The following is a 20,452-nucleotide window of genomic DNA, read 5'->3' as shown; positions in this document are numbered from 1 at the left end:
ACATTCGTCCTCACACCTTCTCCAGGATATAAATAGTGTGCTTGGGTTTATATAACAGGAAGACGAGCTGGAGACCCTGAGAGAGAGCATCAGAGCCGTGGACCAGAACCGGCCCGCGCTCAAAGTAATCAATAGCTACGCCATACTGGACCATCTCGGCACTGGCGCCTTCGGAAGCGTCTTCAAGGTACAAAACTGGGGGTGTGCCGATTCAATATTGATATCACATAGCAGGTACAAGACATTGAAACAACATTGAGAACTTGTTGAATTATGTTCTGACTAGAGATGTCCGATAGTATCGGACTGCCGATATCATCGGCTGATAAATGCTTTAAATTGCAACATCGGAAATTATCGGTGTCGGTTTCAAAATTATCGGTATCGGTTTCAAAAAGTAAAATGTATGACTTTTTAAAACGTCGCTGTGTACAGAGACGTAGGGAGAAGTAAAGAGCGCCACTAAACCTTAAAAGGCACTGCCTTTGCGTGCCGGCCCTGTCACATAACATCTACGGCTTTTCACACACACACAAGTGAATGCAATGCATACTTGGTCAACAGCCATACAGGTCCCACTGAGGGTGGCCTTATAAACAACTAACACTGTTACAAATATGCGCCACACTTTGAACCCACACCAAACAAGAATGGCAAACACATTTCGGGAGAACATCCGCACAGTAACACAACATAAACACATCATAACAAATACCTAGAAAACCTTGCAGCACTAACTCTTCTGGGACGCTACAATATGCACCCCCCCCCCCCCACCTCAACCCCCCCCCCCCTCCTTTGTCAGGTTCAAACACTGATGACATATTAATCAGACAAGAAGCAAGCAACCATGCAGAGACAGAGTTCAATTTAGCTCACGAGGAGAAAGCATGGAGCTGCACACATTGTCACAGTCATTGCCCTACGCTCTACGGTTCAGCTCCCGCATCCCTCTATTTATTCAGGAGTTCCATAGTCAACATCACTGAGGCTGCCTCTAAAAGGAGTGGTCACATATATTATGCAAAGCAGGTCCACTATGCACAATATGTGAGGGAATGTGATGGGCCTCGTGATTTCCTTGTTTCTGCTTCGTCTGCGTGCTGTCATCTTATCTTCGTTAAGGTCCATGAAGTCCTTGGCTGTTAGCAGGCTAAAACAAAGATAACATCTGCGACTGAGGCCACACCTCAAACAAGAAGTTTTTTCGTTGCACAGATAGAAAAAATGCAGCTTGACCACAATAGCTAATAACTACAGCAACAGACTTTAAGCATACTAAAGTTGTGTGATAATTTATATACATGATTATTCTAAACCACCCCCCCAACCACACCCACCTCATGCCCTCTCAGGGAGAGCTTGTCCCAAATTCCAAGCTGTTGTTTTGAGGCATGTTAAAAAAAATGCACATTGTGACTTCAATAATAAATATGGCTGTGCCATGTTGGCATTTTTTTTCCATAACTTGAGTTGATTTATTTTGGAAAACCTTGTTATATTGTTTAATGCATCCAGCGGGGCATCACAACAAAATTAGGCATAATAATGTGTTAATTCCACGACTGTACATATCAGTATCGGTTGATATCGGTATCGGTAATTAAGAGTTGGACAATATCGGAATATCGGATATCGGCAAAAAAGCCATTATCAGACATCTCTAGTTCTGATGTTTAGTAACTCAAACCTAGCGTTGTAACAACATGCTTTTTGACAATGTTTAATCAATGTCGGGTTCTGACAGTTATTTGACCATTGAATTTTGGTCATTTTCCAAACAATATTTTACAACACAAATACACGATGAAATCACATACTTTTTGAGGAGGTTTTTATTCATTGTCGGGTTCTGACATTGATTTGACCAATGAATGTTTGGTCTTTGCCTGAAAGAGTGTCGGCTTGCATCTAAAATCTACGATATAATCTCCAATGCAAGCAGTCCTGCAAAACTGGACAGCCAGTTAGCATCAAAATGTCCTCAAATAAGCACACAGGGTTGGTCTTTTCTCCTATTTTAGCCATGTCGTTATATATCTTGGATAAAATTGTGTTTTAAATCCAACTGGTCGTGAAAGTACCTTGTTATTGTTCAATACTAACATATTCAAATAGTACAGTAAACTGCTAATACCGCCTCCAATTGAAACAAACTACAGCGCTAATTGCTAGCTATCTTACAGTTGTGATCAAAATTATTCAACCCCCACACAATTTTGGTGTTTTAGCAAGTTGGACATTTATTCCGTATTTTGTTTATAGTCCTATCAAATAAAGATGTGTCAAATAGACAAATGCAACTTAAATTGTAACACTGTATTTTACAAAATACCAAAAAAAAGGCATTTTTCTTAATATCTCATTGACAAAATTATTCAAACCCTTGAAAATCATAACTCTTAAGAACAGAATTTGAATAAGGTCTTGGAGGGCCAGGGTTTGGTGGTAGTGGGTGGTGTATATTGTAGCGTCCCGCAAGAGTTAGTGCTGCAAGGGATTCTGGGTATTTGTTCTGTTGTGTTTATGTTGTGTTACGGTGCGGATGTTTTCCCGAAATGTGTTTGTCATTCTTGTTTGGTGTGGGTTAACAGTGTGGCGCATATTTGTGACAGTGTTAAAGCTGTTTATACGGCCACCCTCAGTGTGACCTGTATGGCTTTTGACCAAGTATGCATTGCATTCACTTATGTGTGTGAAAAGCCGTAGTTATTATGTGACTCGGCCGGCATGCAAAGACAGTGCCTTTAAGGTTTATTGGCGCTCTGTACTTCTCCCTACGTCCATGTACACAGCAGCGTTTTAAAAAGTCATACATTTTACTTTTTGAAACAGATACTGATCATTTTGAAACCGATACCGATAATTTCCGATATTAAATTTTAAAGCATTTAGCGGCCTATAATATCGTCAGTCCGATATTACCGGACATCCCTATTGCATATTACTTATACATACAAAGCCTCCACGGCAAAAGCGCGTTAGAAAGTACCCAGTTACAAACGTGTCCCCATCATTCAACTTGCTCCGTTGTCACCTTATTTTAATGAATCATTGTGACCTCTAGATGTCTCCAATTCAAAAGCATGAAAGTATCGTAACTTGGTTAGCTTTTTTTATACATACATTTTCACTTGATCAGACCTTTTTGGAACATTTCACGCTACAAAATAAGAAAAGTATGTAAGATTTCTGCTGATGTCGTGTCAGATTAATATCGGTATCGGCCAATACTTAAAGGCTCCAATGAAAAAGTTGTATCCAGATACACTTTACAATACCTCTGTGACTTTGTCCGCGTGTGTCACAACACCTGTAGCTCGTTTTGCAGGTCCGGAAGCAGACCGGTCAGAATCTTCTGGCTCTAAAAGAGGTCAACCTCCGCAACCCGGCTTTCGGCAAAGACAAGAAGTCCAGAGATAGCAACGTGGAAAAGATCATCTTGGAGCTGGCCATCATTAAAGAACAGGCGAGAGATCCCCGAGCGTGACTGAAATCATGGAAAGTTCTTCCTGTCCTTCACACACTCTCTCTCCAGATGGCCCACCCAAATGTTGTCAAGTACTACAAGACCTTCCTTGAAGGTGAGGCTGTCTTCTGAGGTGGAGAATGAGTACAATCCTGAATTTGGCTATACATCAGGGGTGTCCAAAGTGTGGCCCGCAGCTCATTTTTAACTGCTTGTGGCACATTCTGCAAATACTAATAAAAACAAAAACAAAAAAAACAAAAAAAGTGCTATAAAAGAGCTAACGTACGGAGCCCTTAGAGAGACATGGGGAATTATTTTTTTTTTTAGATATGTATCTCGTGCGCTTGCAAAAGTTTCTCGTGCGCATGAGATACATGTCTGGAAAAAAAAAATTCCTCATGTCCCTTTAGAGCAGGGGTCTAAAACTCAATTTACCTGGGAGCCACTGGATGCAGAGTCTGGGTGAGGCTGGGCCACAAGAAAAGATTTCTTAAAAAAAATGTTGCATACTCTTCAGCATGTCTAGTTGTATAATGACGTTTCAAATTGTATCCCTTGTGCACCGCAACTTTTTCTGTGCAAATGCAACACGTCGGGGTGCCCCTGTGCTCAACAAAGAAATATTGCGTCTCCCACTTCTCCTGGAATTGTCTGTGTTCATCACTAACCTTTCTCTTCACTGCAGGCTTTGAAAAATACATGTTTGGGGTTGTGGAATATAGTTGTATTTAGCCGAAGCACGGAGAATAATGTTGTTTCCGCAATGTGTGTCGCTCCGTTTTTCCTCCCTACAGCAACACAGCGGTCGGCAGATAATAGACGGGAAAGTACCGGGATAGCGAGCGCACAAAAGTGACGACCCCCGGAGTGTTATCCGGCATATGTCGTGTTCATCGTCTGAGGCAATACAAATTAAACAATAATTTTTAAAAAAATAACGCTTTGAATTGGTCCAGGTTATCGGGGACTGTTCTTACTGACGGACAGGTGTCGCGGTATGACTGCAGCCGGGCCCGCAAGAAACCCCTAGTCTCCATGGCAACGTCTCTTTCTCTTTCACTCATTTGCCGCTTTTCCACTAACGCAGGAGTAGGCAACCCAGAACGTTGAAAGAGCCTTTTTGGACCCAAATAACACAACGCTGTCAAGCACCATTCATATAAACTTGTGGGCCGCACTAATATTAAACTTATATACTAAGGTGGGGGCCGCAAAATAACGTCTTGTGGGCCGCAATTGGCCCGCGGGCCGCGTGTCTGGTACCTCTGCTTTAGGGGATCCGTACATAAAAAACTAATTTATTAATATTATTTTTTAAATACATCCATGGAGGGACCTTATGTTGATCTTAAGAATTAGGGGCTGAAGATACAGGTAAATTTTTTTTTAAAAAGTATTGGTTTAGAACAGGCCTGGGCAATTATTTTACTCGGGTGGCCAGATTTATATAAAAAGTTGTGTCTGGGGGCTGCTACATCTCTTTTTAGGAACACTAATACAGAACTTCACAATAAGGATGGAAAGCTAAAAATGTTATGACAGAGCGCCTTAAAAAGCAGAATGGAATTTTACTTTTTTTTTTTTACTGAATGAGACACCCAGAATGTACATGAAAATAAAGAATGTGGAATTTCCAATATTAATAGAATAGAATAGAATAGAAAGTACTTAATATGAACGATAAATCACTGAATATTGACAACATATTTTACAATCAAATGAAACACAACCAAAATGCAACAAACAGTGAAATATGAACGCGAAGGATACAAAAAAACCCACCTACAATCTGAGATATCTCATAGTGACCAAAGTAACTGATTAGATGACCATAGTAACAATTTAGATGACCATAGTAACTAATTAGATGACCATAGTAACTAATAGATAATGCAGATTCTAAGGATTGAATGATTTAGTATAGTTGAAGACTTCCGGTCATTAGAAAACATGACTGCACATCATAACGTCAGCTACACGTTCCATCTGAAACATCTAAAACAATTATTTGGGAATTTCTGGCGGGCCAGATTGAAAAGCTCAACAGACTGCATGACGCTCCCAGGCCTTAATTTGCCCAGATCTGGTTTAGAAAGTGAAAAATATCAAAATAGCCACCACACGCTTTTGAATTTTAAGTGTGCGGCCCTCCGTGAAAAACGTTTAGACACCCCTGCTATAAATCATCAAGACCATTCATCACTTTTGACACTCACATGTCTGCTGGTGTCCGGTCAGACGACAAGCTGTACATCGTGATGGAGCTGATCGAGGGGGTTCCTCTGCTGGAGCGTTGCAACTCACTGAAGGAGAAGCAGCAGCACTTTACAGAGGAGCAGATCTGGAACATCTTCATCCAGGTGACCACTGCAAAGAAAAAGACAAGAAAAAAGGATGATTTCTGGTCCGTCAAAGAGGTACCTGGTCAAGTGCCCAGTGAGCGTTCTTCCATGTTCTACTCCAGATGTGCTTGGCGGTGAGGTACCTTCATAAGGAGAAGCGAATAGTTCATCGCAACCTGACGCCCAACAACATCCTGCTGGGCGAGAAGGACAAAGTCACCATCAGTAACGCTGCCTTGTGTTTATTCGAGCCACACACAATCGGCTTGGTGTAACCTGGTGTCTTTCCTGTCGCTGCAGCCGACTTTGGCCTGGCCAAACAGAAGCGAGAGAGCTGCAAGCTAACCTCGGTGGTCGGCACCATCTTGTACTCATGGTGAGGAAAAAACTGAGCATAGGCTGCTTTTGCAGGGGCGGTTCTCTGATTTCTTAAATCTGGGGTGTCCCAACTTTTTCAAACTCTGAAAACTATAAAAATTGTGTACCATTAGTGGTTGTGTTGTAGGTGATATGCTAAGACTGCATGTGCAGTTGATAGCACGTACAAACGTGTTCTAGTGGCCTAGTGGTTAGAGTGTCCGCCCTGAGATCGGTAGGTCTCGACTTCAAACCCTGGCCGAGTCATACCAAAGACTATAAAAATGAGACCCATTACCTCCCTGCTTGGCACTCAGCATCAAGGGTTGGAATTGGGGGTTAAATCACCAAAAATTATTTACCGGGGGTTGCTGCTCACTGCTCCTCTCACCTCCCAGGGGGTGATCAAGGGTGATGGGTCAAATGCAGACAAAAATGTCACCACACCTAGTGTGTGTGTGACAATCATTGGTACTTTTACATTAACTTTTATGTAGGGGGTCACAATGGAGAAACTAATTTCCCTTCTGCTGTTTTGTTTAAGTGTCCAGAAAATACCAAACCGTATTTTACGGGCTATAAGGCACACTTAAAATAATTTTTTTTCCCCTCAAAACTCGACAGTGCGCCGTAGATGGCAGTCAAACATAATATGTTCCATTGAAAATATAGAACATTGCACACGGCGCTCAAAGCTATGAAGCCGCATCGCTTGATGGATTGTTGGCGCATTAAACAAACGTTTATTATTGTGGAGTGTGTATGAGGTAAAACGTATTATCTGGAGTTTTGTTTCGCAACGATATGCAAAAGCAACTTTTCTTACTTTCTGGTATCTGTTGATCTGTATTTGGGATCTGCATAAATCCTGAAAATTTGCGCGCATCTGCCTTTGTAGTCCGTACCGTCACTGTAGTCGATAAGCTTCTTCTTGTTCTCTATCTTCTTGTTATGGGGCATTCATCCTCCCCTGTTGCCATTTCTAATATAAAGTAGTGTAAAGTCCGTAATTATATCTGTCAGTAAACTCGCTATAAAAGCGCTAAAACATACCGGTGTAGTGAGTTTACATTATTCACCCAAGGAACTTAAGTTATTAGAGAGCTCCGGTTGGACAGTTTTTCACGGGACACGTTGTTGTTTTCGGATGAAGAGATGCTGCTCCACTATATGTTTAAGTAAAGTCTGAATGTCGTTAAAGCAGTTAGAACAATATTTTGACACTTCTTCCACTCCCGTCCTTGCACGCTACAACAAAGATGACGGGGAGAAAACGCTGCTGGGAGTGAGCCACAAAAATAGGACCACCCGCAAAATGGCGCACCTGAGAGTGACTGTCAGAGAGGGGCTTGAAGGTGATCTGTAAAACATCGTCCATGCAACATTTTGACCAAAGAACCACCGTTACATGTTATGTAGACCAATAATATGACTCCTTTAATGCGCCCTATAATCCAGAGCGTATATTTTATTTTAAAAAAAATTGATTGAAAATAGCATCAGCAGTGCGCCTTATAATCCAGTGCGTCCTATGGTCCGGAAAATACAGTCTATAGATCTAATCCATTATCATTACTTTCTGGGCTAGGTAGGTGCGCGTTCTAGACAGCAGCACCTATTTTTAGCACGCTAAGTGTGCGCTCTGGGATGCTCAATTTTTGTTTCATCTGACCACAGAACTTTTCTCCAGAAGGTCTTATCTTTGTCCATCTGATGTCAGATGAAACAAAAATTTAGCTGTTTGGGCCATCCAGCATGATGGTGGTAGTATGCTCTGGGCCTTTTTTTTTTAAATTGGGAAATCCAGCGGGCCATATTATGGACACTGCTAGGAATACATGTGGGCCACCACTTGTAGAATTGGTACTACTTTATAATGGGACTGTGAATATAGTTTGTCGTAACTGTGCTTCTTTGCACACCTCATACTATAGTGTTGCCAACTTTACGACATTGTCGCTATATTTAAAAAAGTATCGAGACTACTCTAGATTCTGTTTTTTTAAGTGACCAGCAGCAAATCTGTAGGAACTCCTCTAGTCTTTTTAGACATTTTAGGGCGGTGGTCCTCAACCCTTGGTTGGCTGTAAGACAAGTGTGCTTGCATGTGTCAGTCCAGAAGTGGTGAAGAATGAGCCGTACGGAGAGAAGGCAGACATCTGGGCTCTGGGCTGCATTGCCTATCAGATGGCCACTTTGGAGCCCCCCTTCTACAGCACCAACATGTTGTCACATGCCAACAAGGTGAACTTAACACACACACACACATAATGACAATGCAGTGTAACATGTTCCGGCACAAAAAAGTTGAAGAAAATCACTTTGTGTTGTTATTGTTTGTGCTGTTAGATCGTTGAAGCCATCTATCAGCCACTAGAAGAAGGTGCTTACTCGGACAGGCTTGAGGACATGATAGTATGGTACGACTTGACTTGTTTCCTAATTTATATATTATATACATCATCATGGTACATTGGTCTTTGTTGGTAATTCAAAAGTTCTAAAAAAAAAGGACTGAAGAAAATGTTCTCATAATAAAAAAAATATCTGTTCCAGACATCCAAATGCACAATATAACTTTACTGTAATTGCATCTGAAAAGTAAAACTGAATACATTTTCCGTACAACCTGTCTAAGAAAAGACATGGGTATAGTGGGGTAGAAAGAACAGGAATACTTAGATAGCGGCGCCCAATAAAAGAAAAAGGAAAGGTAAAGACAAAAGAGCTACTCCCAAACCAAGCTCCTAGCTCAAAGCTCCATCCGGTCCTCAGCTGCAGCCATCAGGGCGCTGCTCCATAGTCCTTCATGCCGCGGCAAAGGCATGGGACGGGGAGTAAGTGTGCATATGTGTGTAGTATTAGTCCATGGGTGTGTTTGTTCGTAAGCCTGGAAGTCTTTCAGCTCTGCATCACGGAACAGAGTCAAAGCCCCCAGATATCCTTAAAGAGCGTCTTTCGCTGCAATGGTCTCACTGGGGTGATAGTGAAGAGAGAGCGGGATTGCAGGTAAGATTGGTTTTGGGTAGGACGAGCCAACATCTTCTAATGGTGCTCTAGTTTTGGTTCCTCTAGTTCTGGCTCTCAAATTGATCATGATTTTGCCTTACAGAGCAGAAAGCTTCTCTGAGATGTTATCCAGTTTGAAATTCAGTAATTGTCGAAAAGTCTTAAGTGCCCACACGTCTGCCCAATCCATCAATCACGGGACTCCTTGAACGACTGATATCATCTTCTGAATTTATCGGTAGACCAGCAACAATCAATCCTATCAGCAGATGACCTGTTATCACAGTTCCGAATAGATAGACCTCTTCAATGTCTTTGACGGAAAGAATCGCCTGGGACAAGACTCTCCACTTCTTCCAAGAGTTCCTAATGTATCCAGAAGCAAACGTTCCGTTAGGACAGGAAGGTGGTCCTGAACCTGAGCTTCTCGTTGAGCATATCTTGTCAAGTTTGTCTATAGACCAGTTTACCAATTCCATGTTTTAGATTTTAGTGAACAGTGCAAAAGAGAGGTTCTTAGAAAGTTAAGACAAGACATGACGAGACAAAGAGCAAAAGTGGTTGAGAACCACAAGAAGATATATATTAAATAAATGAATTTTATAGAAAATAATTAATTTTATGTGCAGAAGACAATATACACTATAAAATATACAATGATAAAATAATAAACTTTACCTTCACTTAAAAGGCCTACTGAAACCCACTATTACCGACCATGCAGTCTGATAGTTTTTGATGAAATCTTAACATTGCAACACATGCCAATACGGCCGGTTTAGTTTACTAAATTGCAATTGTAAATTTCCCGCGGTATCCTGTTGAAAACGTCGCAGAATGATGACGCGTGCGCGTGACGTCACCGGTGGTAGCGGATATGTTCTTCCAGCACCGATCACGGCTAAAAGTAGTCTGTTTTCATCGCATAATTACACAGTATTCTGGACATCTGTGTTGCTGAATCTTTTGCAATTTGTTCAATTAATAATGGAGACTACAAAGAAGAAAGATGTTGGTGGACAGCGGTGTATTTCGGCCGGCTGTAGCAACACAAACACAGCCGGTGTTTGTTTGTTGTGAAGCTTAAATATGGAACAGAGCGGTCAAGCGAACATGGTTCTCTACCACATGTCAACCGGCAGGTTTCGGTGAGAAAATTGTGGTAATAAGTCAGCTCTTACCGTAAACATGAGCGGAGCTTGTGTCGTTCCTCCTGCAGCTGTCAAAGAGGCAGCTGCGACTTTCTTGGCTCCTCTGTGGCTTCCCTCAGAGACACTGGCAGTTACCACACCCCACCGACTTTCAGGTATGACTATATAATCTTAATAAGCACTAATAACACAGTAAGCAGATAAGAGATTTTCCAGAATTATCCTAGTAAATGTGTCTAATAACATCTGAATGGCTCCCACTGCCGCCTTTTTTTTATTCCTTCTAGTCCTTCACTCTCACTATCCTCATCCACAAATCTTTCATCCTCGCTCAAATTAATGGGGAAATAGTCACTTTCTCGGTCCGAATCGCTCTTACTGCTGGTGGCCATGATTGTAAACAATGTGAGGATGTGAGGAGCTCTACAACCAGTGACGTCACGCGCACATCGTCTGCTACTTCCGGTAAAGGCAAGGCTTTTTTATTAGCGACCAAAAGAGGAGAACTTTATCGTCGATGTTCTCTACTAAATCCTTTCAGCAAAAATATGGCAATATCGCAAAATGATCAAGTATGACAGATAGAATGGACCTGCTATCCCCTTTAAATAAGAAAATCTAATTTCAGTAGGCCTTTAACGTTTCATTGAAGATGGCGATGTAACTCTGAAGTTGCATTACAGTGGTGGTTGTCGTGACCCCAATGTGCAAAAGGCAGCAGGAGACAGTGTGCAGGTAAAAAGAACAAACAGAAGACGAGTGCAGCAGGGAAAGCACTGGAACATGAGAAAGGCTGGAAGAAAAAAAGACCTTAACAGGCTATAGAGTTAACTAACAGAATGCAAAGGTTTACCAATATGAAGCATTCACAAAAGACAATGTCCAGACGCCAGCCAGCAGCAACACCTGAACTTAAATAGCCTTGATTACAACCAGGGGACAGGTGTTTTGGAAACAAAGTTAGGGTGCTCCATAAACAAAAGGACAGGAAGTGCAACCAAAATAAAAGCACAAAACAGGATCTAAGACATTAAGCACAGGAAAACACCAACAAACTCAAAATAAGACATGTTCTGGTGTGAACAGATAATGACAGAATGCCCCCCTAAACATAACAGACACCAGACATTCTTGGAAAAAATAAAAAGTCCAAAGTAATGGGAGGGCGGAAGGAGAACTAGGTGGTGGGTCGCCTGGCCATGTGTCCTAGCAGTCATAGGGGAAGCGTCAGATGGTGGCAGCGAGTACACTGCCGCTGCAGGTTTTTTGCATTGCTGTTGATGGCGCGGTAGGCGTCCATTAAAAGGCCACATTCGTAGCTGAAGTGTAAGGACTGTTCGGCATCGTGGTGCCGGGTTCGATTCCTTCGAGGATGCGTCAAACGTGAACACAACAAAGGTAAGATCTTAAAAGATGTATTTAACAAAGAGAGAGCTCTGAACAGAAATACTGGAGCTAATAAAAGGCAAACCAAAAACGCTAGTATGAAAACTAGGAAGTACAAAATGACAAACTAAAATGGCACGTAGGCACAAAAAGAACAAACAAATCATCAGTATGTAAACTGGAAAAACACAAAGGCTTAGCGTGAGAAGCTAGCGAGTACAGCAGCTGTGAAGGACCCAAGTTCTGGGCAAAGCCGCTGAGGGCGCGGAGGATGACCATGGAACGGCCATCTTTGATGAGGAGTGCAGGCGCCAGACAGGCACCGCTTCAGCAAGCGTAGAGGCCGAGGGCCAGACGGGCACTCCCGCAGCAGGCGATCTGGAGTTCACACAGACTGCAGGAATTGAGGTCGCGCAGGCTGCTGGGCTAGAGGTTTAGCAAGCTTCGACGAAGGACCCACTGGAGACGAGGCTGGCGTCGCTGGAGGACCCACTGGAGACGAGGCTGGCATCGCCGGAGGACCCACTGGAGACGCAAATGGTGGAGATGGCGTCAGCAGCAGAGTCACAGGAAACGGCACTGGAGAAGGCATCGGTGGCCATGCAGGAGGTGACGGCCTGGCCGGACGTAGGACTGACAGCGGTGGTCGTGCAAGAGGTGCCGGCCTGATTGGACGCAGGCTGGCAGGGGAGGCTGTGCAAGAGGTGGCAGCCTGTTTGGACGTAGGACTGAGGGTGACGGCCGTGCAGAAGGTGGCGGCTTCACTGGACGTAGAGCTGGCGACGGCTACCTCGCTGGATGAGTAGCTGGTAGCAAGGGCACTGCAAAACGAGTAGCTCAATGACAATAACTACAGAGACTGAGTCACCAATGTGTGGATTTATTTGGGAACTTGAGTCTGCGGAATGATATGTGGGTAAAGGACTAGTTTGTTACACACATGTTAAGTTGTACGAAAACTGGGCCAAACATTTGGTAAAAAATGTCCACGAGGACACCAAATCATACGAAAGTTGCAACATAGGAAAACCGAGGTACCTACAAGAATCTAAACTAATTTCTCTGTACAATGAACCACATTTTACCAAGCCAAACTTCCCAACTAGCGCTGAACCAGATTGCTCGCACGTATCTACATTCATCGTACCCATCCGGTGTTTGAGTCCAGACGCGGACCAGCGGCCGGACATTGTGGCGGTCAGTTCCAGGATTTCTGACCTGATGATGAGGCTGATGGACGGTCTCTACACCTCCCAGAATGCGCTGGAAAAAAGAGCAGAAAGGTACAGGAAGCTAGCACAGAAGTACTTCCTGGACAAGCACAGGAGCAGGGAAACCTTGAGCCTCTCTGTCCTGCCTGAGGTGATCTTGACTCAACATGGAGATTTAGATCAGATCTATTAGGTCTTTTAACAATGTTACTGTGCTGCCTACCAGGAACAAGACTTCATGACTGCTGAGCTTCCAGTTGTGTACTTTCCTGCAAGTCCAAACCAGACTGAAAAGCACCTCAGTCTAGGTGTTCTTCACTAACGACACAATGCTTTGATCAAAGACCTGGTGATGCCATTAATGAATGTTTTTCAGGTCAAGTCTCTCAGGAGGATGTGGAGACTCTCAGGACCAGCAACTCTCCGAAAGAACACTACAGTCAGTCGTCCGTCCTTATGAAGGTTTTAAATGAAAGCGGTTCACATTCTTCTCAGTTGAAGTGGTTTACATGTTACAGCGTCAAAGTCTGCTGCCTCTGTTGCTCGTCAACAACGTCCATGTGGGCAAGTGAAAATCCTTGTTGGCACTTGAAGCTGCTTCTGAAAGTATTTTACTCACATTCTTTGGTGCTCTCAGAAAGGGTTCATCTCTTGGAAGGATGAAATCAAAACCAGGTACGTTTTGAAACTAATTGTTTAGGACAAGGATTCTCAAAACACACAAACGTGAAATCAATAGATGAAGTTATTACATATGGTTGAAAAGTGCATAACTATGATTAGGAACCACTAGGCTACGGGTCAATAATCTCTAGAACAGACCTGGGCAAAATATGGCTCGCGGGCCACATACGGATCATTAAGATTTTCAATCCAGCCCCCCGGACGTCCTACATTATATTTTTTGACGCCCTTCGCACCGGTCGCCCAGAGGGGGGGGTCCCCACATCTGAGGTCCCCTCCAAGGTTTCTCATTGTCATCCTATTGGGTTGAGTTTTTCTTGCTCTGATGTGGGATCTGCCGTCGTGACTTGTGCAGCCCTTTGAGACACTTGTGATTTAGGGCTATATAGGTAAGCATCCGTCCATCCATTTTCGCCCTCTTGATTGATAATTTTTTTAGACCTCTAACATCAAAACTGTAGCCGCCATTATGATGTGCAGTGGTGTTTTTAAATTACCGTAAGTCTTGAACTATAGAGAGTATTTCAGTGGTTGGAATCTGCGCTTTTGAGTATTATACGAGTTATTACGGCAATCCACGTCACAGCAGCTCAGACAAGAGCAGTCAGCCCGAAACGCATGTGTCAGGAACAGATGCGGAAGCAAATTTAACAACAAATTTCTGCGTTAAAGTGATAATATATCATATTGTAGGTGTTTATTACACTTTGCATTCATATATTGCTGGTTTTTTTTTGTTGTTGTTGTGTTTTGCTTGATTATAAAAGATGTCTATCGAGCTGGTCTGAGAAGTAAAAGAGGAGTGACGTTCATTGGTTGTTAAAGGCCTACTGAAACCCACTACTACCCACCACGCAGTTTGATAGTTTATATATCAATGATGAAATATTAATATTGCAACACATGCCAATACGGCCTTTTTAGTTTACTAAATTGCAAATTTAAATTTCCCGGGAGTTTCTTCTTGAAAATGTCGCGTAATGATGATGCGTACGCTTGACGTCACGGACTATTAGGAAATATGAGCGCTGCACACACAAACAGCTAAAATCTGTGTGCTTTAACTGCATAATTACAAAGTATTTTGGAGATCTGTGTTGCTGAATCTTTTGCAATTTGTCCAATTAATAATGGAGAAGTCAAAGTAGAAAGATGGTGTTGGGAAGCTTTAGCCTTTAGCCACACAAATACACGGTGATTCCTTGTTTAAAATTTCCGGAGATGAAACTTTACTATGGATAAAAGCGCGGTCAAGCGAACATGGATACCGACCGAATGTCAACCAGCAGGTTTCGGTGAGAAAATTGTGGTAAAAAGTCGCTTCTTACCAGAGATCAGCTGAGCTTGCGTCGTCCATAAAGCTGCCGTCGACTTCCCTGAGACACTGGCCTCAAGACACCCGTGGACACACACCTCCGGCTATCAGGTACTGTTAAACTCACTAAAACACTAGCAACACAATAGAAAGATAAGGGATTTCCCAGAATTATCCTAGTAAATGTGTCTAAAAACATCTGAATCCGTACCAATGCAATCGCTTTTTCTTTTCTTTTTTTCTAATCCGTCGCTATCGATATCCTCAAACACGAGTCTTTCATCCTCACTCAAATTAATGGGGAAATTGTTGTTTTTTCAGTCCGAATAGCTCTTTTTGTTGGAGGCTCCCATTAAAATCAAAGGATCCATCAACGGGTGACGTCATCGTCTGCGACTTCCGGTAAAGGCAGTGCTTTTCTGTTAGCGACCAAAAGTTGCAAAATTTATCGTGGATGTTCTCTACTAAATCCTTTCAGCAAAAATATGGCAATATCGCAAAATGATCAAGTATGACACATAGAATGGACCTGCTATCCCTGTTTAAATAAGAACATCTCATTTCAGTAGGCCTTTAGTATTCAGTGTTTAATCGTTCATAGTTAATATTGTAAATCCCACTTTCTTTATTTTAATGTACATTTTGGGTGTGCCATTCAATAAAAAATGTTTTAATTCCATTCCGTTATTTTGAGGTGGTCTGTCATAACGTTTTTAAAATTTTATCGAACATTGTGACTTTTGGTGTTAGTGTTCCTGAAAAAAAGGGACCCAAATACACATACTGTAAAACACATTTTTACAGCTAAATATGTATATATAATTTATACACATATACACATTGGCCACCCAGACACATTTTTCTCTGTCAATGTGACCCCCCCGAGTCAAAATATTTCCCCAGCGCTGCTTTAGAAAATGGTCTAAGTTTAGACCTACAAGCCATCCTGTACTTACCTGGACCTAAGGCCAACTAAGGATTTAAGTTTCGACGTGGCACTTATTATGTTGACTGGCACAGCTTTTATAGATTTTTTTTTTGTTGAACCTATTTACCGGAGAAAGGAGTAAGAGATACAGGGAAAGAAGAGGGTTATTAAGAGTGATACAGAGTGAGAGATATATGGAATTAAGAGCGATAGAGAGTGAGAGCTAGGGGGAAAGAAGAGTTATGCGGAAGGAGAGTGATGGGGAAAGAAGAGCAATACAAAGTGGGCGATACGGAGTGAGAAGACACAAGGACAAATGTGAGATACGGGGACAGAAGAGTGATACAAAGTGAGAGATACAGGAAAAGAGCAAAACGGAAGGCAAGAGTTGGGGGAAAGAAGAGCAATACGGAGAAAGATATGGAGAAAGATGAGCAATACAGAGTGAGCGATAGACAGAGAGAAGACAGACACAATTGTGAGAAATGGGGGAAAGAAGAGTAATACAGAGTAAGCGACACGGAGAGAGAAGACAGAGACAAGTATGAGATACGGGGAAAGATAAGCGATACAGAGTGAAAGACAGAGAAGATAGATACAGAGTTTTCGATGTGGGGTAAAAAGAACACTACAGTGTGAGACTTGTTGGAAATAAGAGCAATTCAGGGGGAGAAGAGATACAGAAAGATGAAAAAATGTGATGAAAAGAGAACAATACAGGAAAAAATAGAGATAAAGAGTGAGAGAGATGTGGAATTAAGAGCTATAAGATAGAAGAGCAATACGGAAGGAGAGCGATGTGGAAAAAGAAGAGCGATACGGAGAGAGATATGGGGAAAGAAGAGCGCTACAGACTTAGACATACGGGTAAAGAAACGCGATACAAAGGGAACGATAAGGAAAAAGAAGAGAGATGCGGAGTAAGATACAGGATAAAAAAAGCAAATGAGAGAGATACAGAGTGGGTTATCGGAAATAAGAGCAACGCAGAGTGAGATACAGGAAATAAGAGAGATACCGAGTGAGATACCAGAACTATGAGCAATACAAAGTGAGATACAGGAAAAGAAGAGAGATACAGAATGACATCCTGGAAATAAGAAAGATACAGAAAAAGAAGAGAGATACAGAGTGAGATACAGGAAATAAGAGAGATACAAAGTGAGATACAGTAAATAAGAGCGATACAAAGTGAGATACAGGAAAAGGAGCGATACTGAATGAGATACAGGAAATAAGAGATACAGAAAAAGAAGAGAGATACAGAAAAAGAAGAGGGATACAGAGTGAGATACAGGAAAAGGAGCGATACAGAATGAGATACAGGAAAAGAAGAGAGATACAGAGTGAGATACAGGAAATAAGAGATACAGAAAAAGAAGAGAGATACAGGATATAAGAGACGGAGTGCGATACAGGAAATAAGAAAGATACAGTGAGATACAGGAAAAAAAGAGGGATACAGAATGAGATACAGGAAACGAGAGATACAGGAAACAAGACAGATACAGTAAAAGAGAGATACAGTGTGAGATACAGGAAATAAGAGAGATCCAGAAAAAGAAGAGAGATACAGGAAATAAGAGCGATACAGAATGAGATACAGGAAAAGAAGAGAGATACAGAGTGAGATACAGGAAATAAGAGACATACAGAAAAAGAAGAGAGATACAGGAAATAAGAGAGATGGAGTGAGATAAGAGAAATATAGTGAGATATAGGAAAAGGAGATACAGAATGAGATACAGGAAATTAGATACAGAGTGAGATACAGGAAAGAAGAGAGATACAGAGTGAGATACATGGAGATAATTTAGATAAAAGTGGACAATAAAAATTGTAAGAGGTCAGTGGACCCAGAATTTTTGGAGACCCTCTTTAGAGGAAATAAAAGATCTCGTCTACCAAACTCTTCCAGCCACGCCAGGGATCTGTGTCTCCCAGAGGAAGCTTCGCCAGATCCAGGACCCCATCCACAGACTCCTGGCCCAGCTGCACAAAGTGGTCTACATCACATAAGTACCGTGCACTCAAACCGGGACGACCGCAGACGGCTCCGTGGTCATGGCAACTAAAACCTAAAACCTCCTTTATGCTTCCACCTGCTCCTCATCACGACGTCAGGAGGAGGCTTGTGGAAAGGTTCCAAAAGTCCCTTTTCCAGTCCGGGAGTGACGCGCGGCGACTAAGAGGAACTCGGCAAGGTCGGAACCTCTCACCAAATATTCAAAAAATGTTGCTGACTCAGCTGGGTTCCCCTGCAGCTGATGCAGGCCTCATCAGAACCCGTGGAGTCAGGCTCCGGCAGTCCCTTACGCCGCGCCATGGAGACGTCCATCCCCAGGAAGACTCAGGTAAAAGTGCCGCAGGTTGAAATCCCACAAAGACAATGTTGCTGCCGCCTACCAACAGGTGACGGTCTGGGAGGAGGAGTCACGTACCAGCACATGCAGGTCGGTTTCTCTCTCTGTGTGTGTGTGTGTGTGTGTGTGTGTGTGTGTGTGTGTGTGTGTGTGTGTGTGTGTGTGTGTGTGTGTGAGAATCACGTCATGTGTCCTGTCAGGGGATCGTGGAGGAGCTGCTGGAGGACAACGGCTACTACGAAGCCACGCGCACCAGCAGGTGAGCGTTACCATGGCGACAAGATACTTACTGTGTATTACACTAGAGGACTGAGTATAAGAAGGCAGACCACAGACTGACTGGCGCATTTGCTCTGTGGAAAATCCTAAAGTGAGCTGTGGAAAGTCAAGCAAAACAAGTTTTATAGAGGAAATAAGCTCTCTCTCTCACACACACACACACACACACACACACACACACACACACACACACACACACACACACACACACATACTGGTTATCAGTTGGAATGGGGACCAATTTTGTGTTAGTGGCTTGTGAGGACCACCCTTTCTACAGGTTGTGGAGGCATAAAAAAATGAGGTAAAATGGCCACTGCCCAGTTAGCTCATACACATCTTTAAATCTCTGGATTGATGAAGTAATGTGCTGATCATTCCTACTGGGGATCCTGGGGAAAATTTGTAAATATGGTTAATGGGGACAGAATTTAAATAATTTTGCATAATTTACATTTGTACGTGACTACTGAGGACCATTTAAAAATAAAAAAGTTCAAATTAAATATGACAGAGAGAAGTTAAGACCATACCTTCTGTCAAAAAATGATTTATGGGGGGTCATAAATCAATGATTTATGAGGGGTCAAGGTCAAAGGTCAATGATTTATGAGGGGTCAAGGTCAAAGGTCAATGATTTATGAGGGGTCAAGGGTCAAAGTCAAAGGTCAGGGTCAAATGTCAAGGTCAAGTGGGTGTGGCTTACCCCGGAAGAGGGTGGAGTTAAGACCTGCGGTGGGAGTGGTTAAATCAGGAAGAGGGTGGAGTTTTAACCAGAAAGAGGGCAGAGTTAAGACCTGCGGTGGGAGTGGTTAAACCAGGAAGAGGGTGGAGTTAAGACCTGACGAGGGAACAAAGGAGGGTTCCGTTTTTTAAGAAAGCAATGTCATCTGAGCAGCATGTGACCATATATTTGATAGTTTAAATGTTTACGATCGTTTGAAACAACTTCCAGATTTCGATGTATTGATGGCTGGGAATGTTACGTGTGGAGATGTGGACACGCACGCACTTCACACACGCACACACACACACACACACACACACGCAGAGGAGGGGTACAAAAGGGCGGTGTAAGGCTTAGTCATTATTTGGAGCTTTATACGTTAGCGTAAAGACTTTGTTCGATTCGGTCATGATTAGTGAAACGCCTGTGTCGATTTATAAAAATAATAAAACTTACATTGACGCTCCGCAAAAAAGTCGAGTGTTTCTAAATCGTATTCAGATGCCGCCGACCGAGTCTTTGCGTGAGAAATGGGACTTGGAAGCGTACGGGATGGAGGGATCTTTTGGATTTGTATTCAGATACGAAATGGGTGATATCTGCTTATTTCAGCTAAAAGAAAGAAGAGACGGAAGCCCTTTCTCGATATTTTCATCGTTATCTACCGTGGATTGGGAAGTTTTAAGACTGGCAATGCCCGATTTCCTGTGGCGTGATCCTTCACCGGTGGATAAACGCGTAAAAGGAAGCTTGTTTACTTACCCGACGATGGATGAGTTGAATGAGAGAAGAATTCTGTTCAGCGCTACCTGGGAGACGAAATCTTCAGCCTCGGGTCGTTGGTTTTTACGTGCCAGTCTCCGTGCTCCAAAAATCACCGGTACCTATCCGGCTCAGTGGACCGAGCCCAATGTCTTTTCCCTGGAGTCTTTCAACGATGAATGCGGGGTGTTTACACCGTTGGTGGTCGTACCCATCGTGGCATGGCGAGAGCGAATGGCGTCGATGAAGGAGAAAATAAACAACTTGTTCCGAAGCAGTCGACAATGGAAAAGCATGCTGACGACGAGAAGAAAGTTGTCCTTTGAGACCACACCCCCGACGGAGGACGAAAGGACCTCCCCCGCTTCAGTTTCAACCAATAACCTTCAAGGAAACACCCCCTACTCCGACTCGTCCAATACCCTTTGAAAATCATAGTTTTAGTTTGATTGGTCGAGACTTATTT

At 42.8% G+C, this 20,452-nt stretch overlaps 1 protein-coding gene across 1 annotated transcript in view; it reads left to right on the top strand.

The window, feature by feature from the left end:
• nek10 (NIMA-related kinase 10) overlaps window positions 1–19,973 on the top strand; it is a 47,767-nt gene extending 27,794 nt beyond the window's left edge. Inside the window, exons 17-32 of the mRNA XM_061916618.1 lie at window positions 59–187; window positions 3,332–3,469; window positions 3,539–3,584; window positions 5,711–5,832; window positions 5,937–6,039; window positions 6,115–6,190; window positions 8,286–8,415; window positions 8,521–8,590; window positions 12,871–13,079; window positions 13,155–13,236; window positions 13,305–13,588; window positions 17,680–17,870; window positions 17,947–18,209; window positions 18,268–18,308; window positions 18,419–18,477; window positions 19,837–19,973. Of these exons, the coding sequence (XP_061772602.1) occupies window positions 59–187; window positions 3,332–3,469; window positions 3,539–3,584; window positions 5,711–5,832; window positions 5,937–6,039; window positions 6,115–6,190; window positions 8,286–8,415; window positions 8,521–8,590; window positions 12,871–13,079; window positions 13,155–13,236; window positions 13,305–13,588; window positions 17,680–17,870; window positions 17,947–18,209; window positions 18,268–18,308; window positions 18,419–18,477; window positions 19,837–19,840 (1,947 nt within the window). The 3' untranslated portion in view covers window positions 19,841–19,973. The remainder of the gene's footprint in view (window positions 1–58; window positions 188–3,331; window positions 3,470–3,538; window positions 3,585–5,710; window positions 5,833–5,936; window positions 6,040–6,114; window positions 6,191–8,285; window positions 8,416–8,520; window positions 8,591–12,870; window positions 13,080–13,154; window positions 13,237–13,304; window positions 13,589–17,679; window positions 17,871–17,946; window positions 18,210–18,267; window positions 18,309–18,418; window positions 18,478–19,836) is intronic.
• The last annotated feature ends 479 nt before the right edge of the window (window positions 19,974–20,452 follow it).

This window comes from Nerophis ophidion, linkage group LG11 (assembly GCF_033978795.1).
Source record: "Nerophis ophidion isolate RoL-2023_Sa linkage group LG11, RoL_Noph_v1.0, whole genome shotgun sequence".
In the NCBI taxonomy this organism is placed as follows: Eukaryota; Metazoa; Chordata; class Actinopteri; order Syngnathiformes; family Syngnathidae; genus Nerophis; species Nerophis ophidion.
This window is presented reverse-complemented; position numbering and strand designations above follow the sequence as displayed.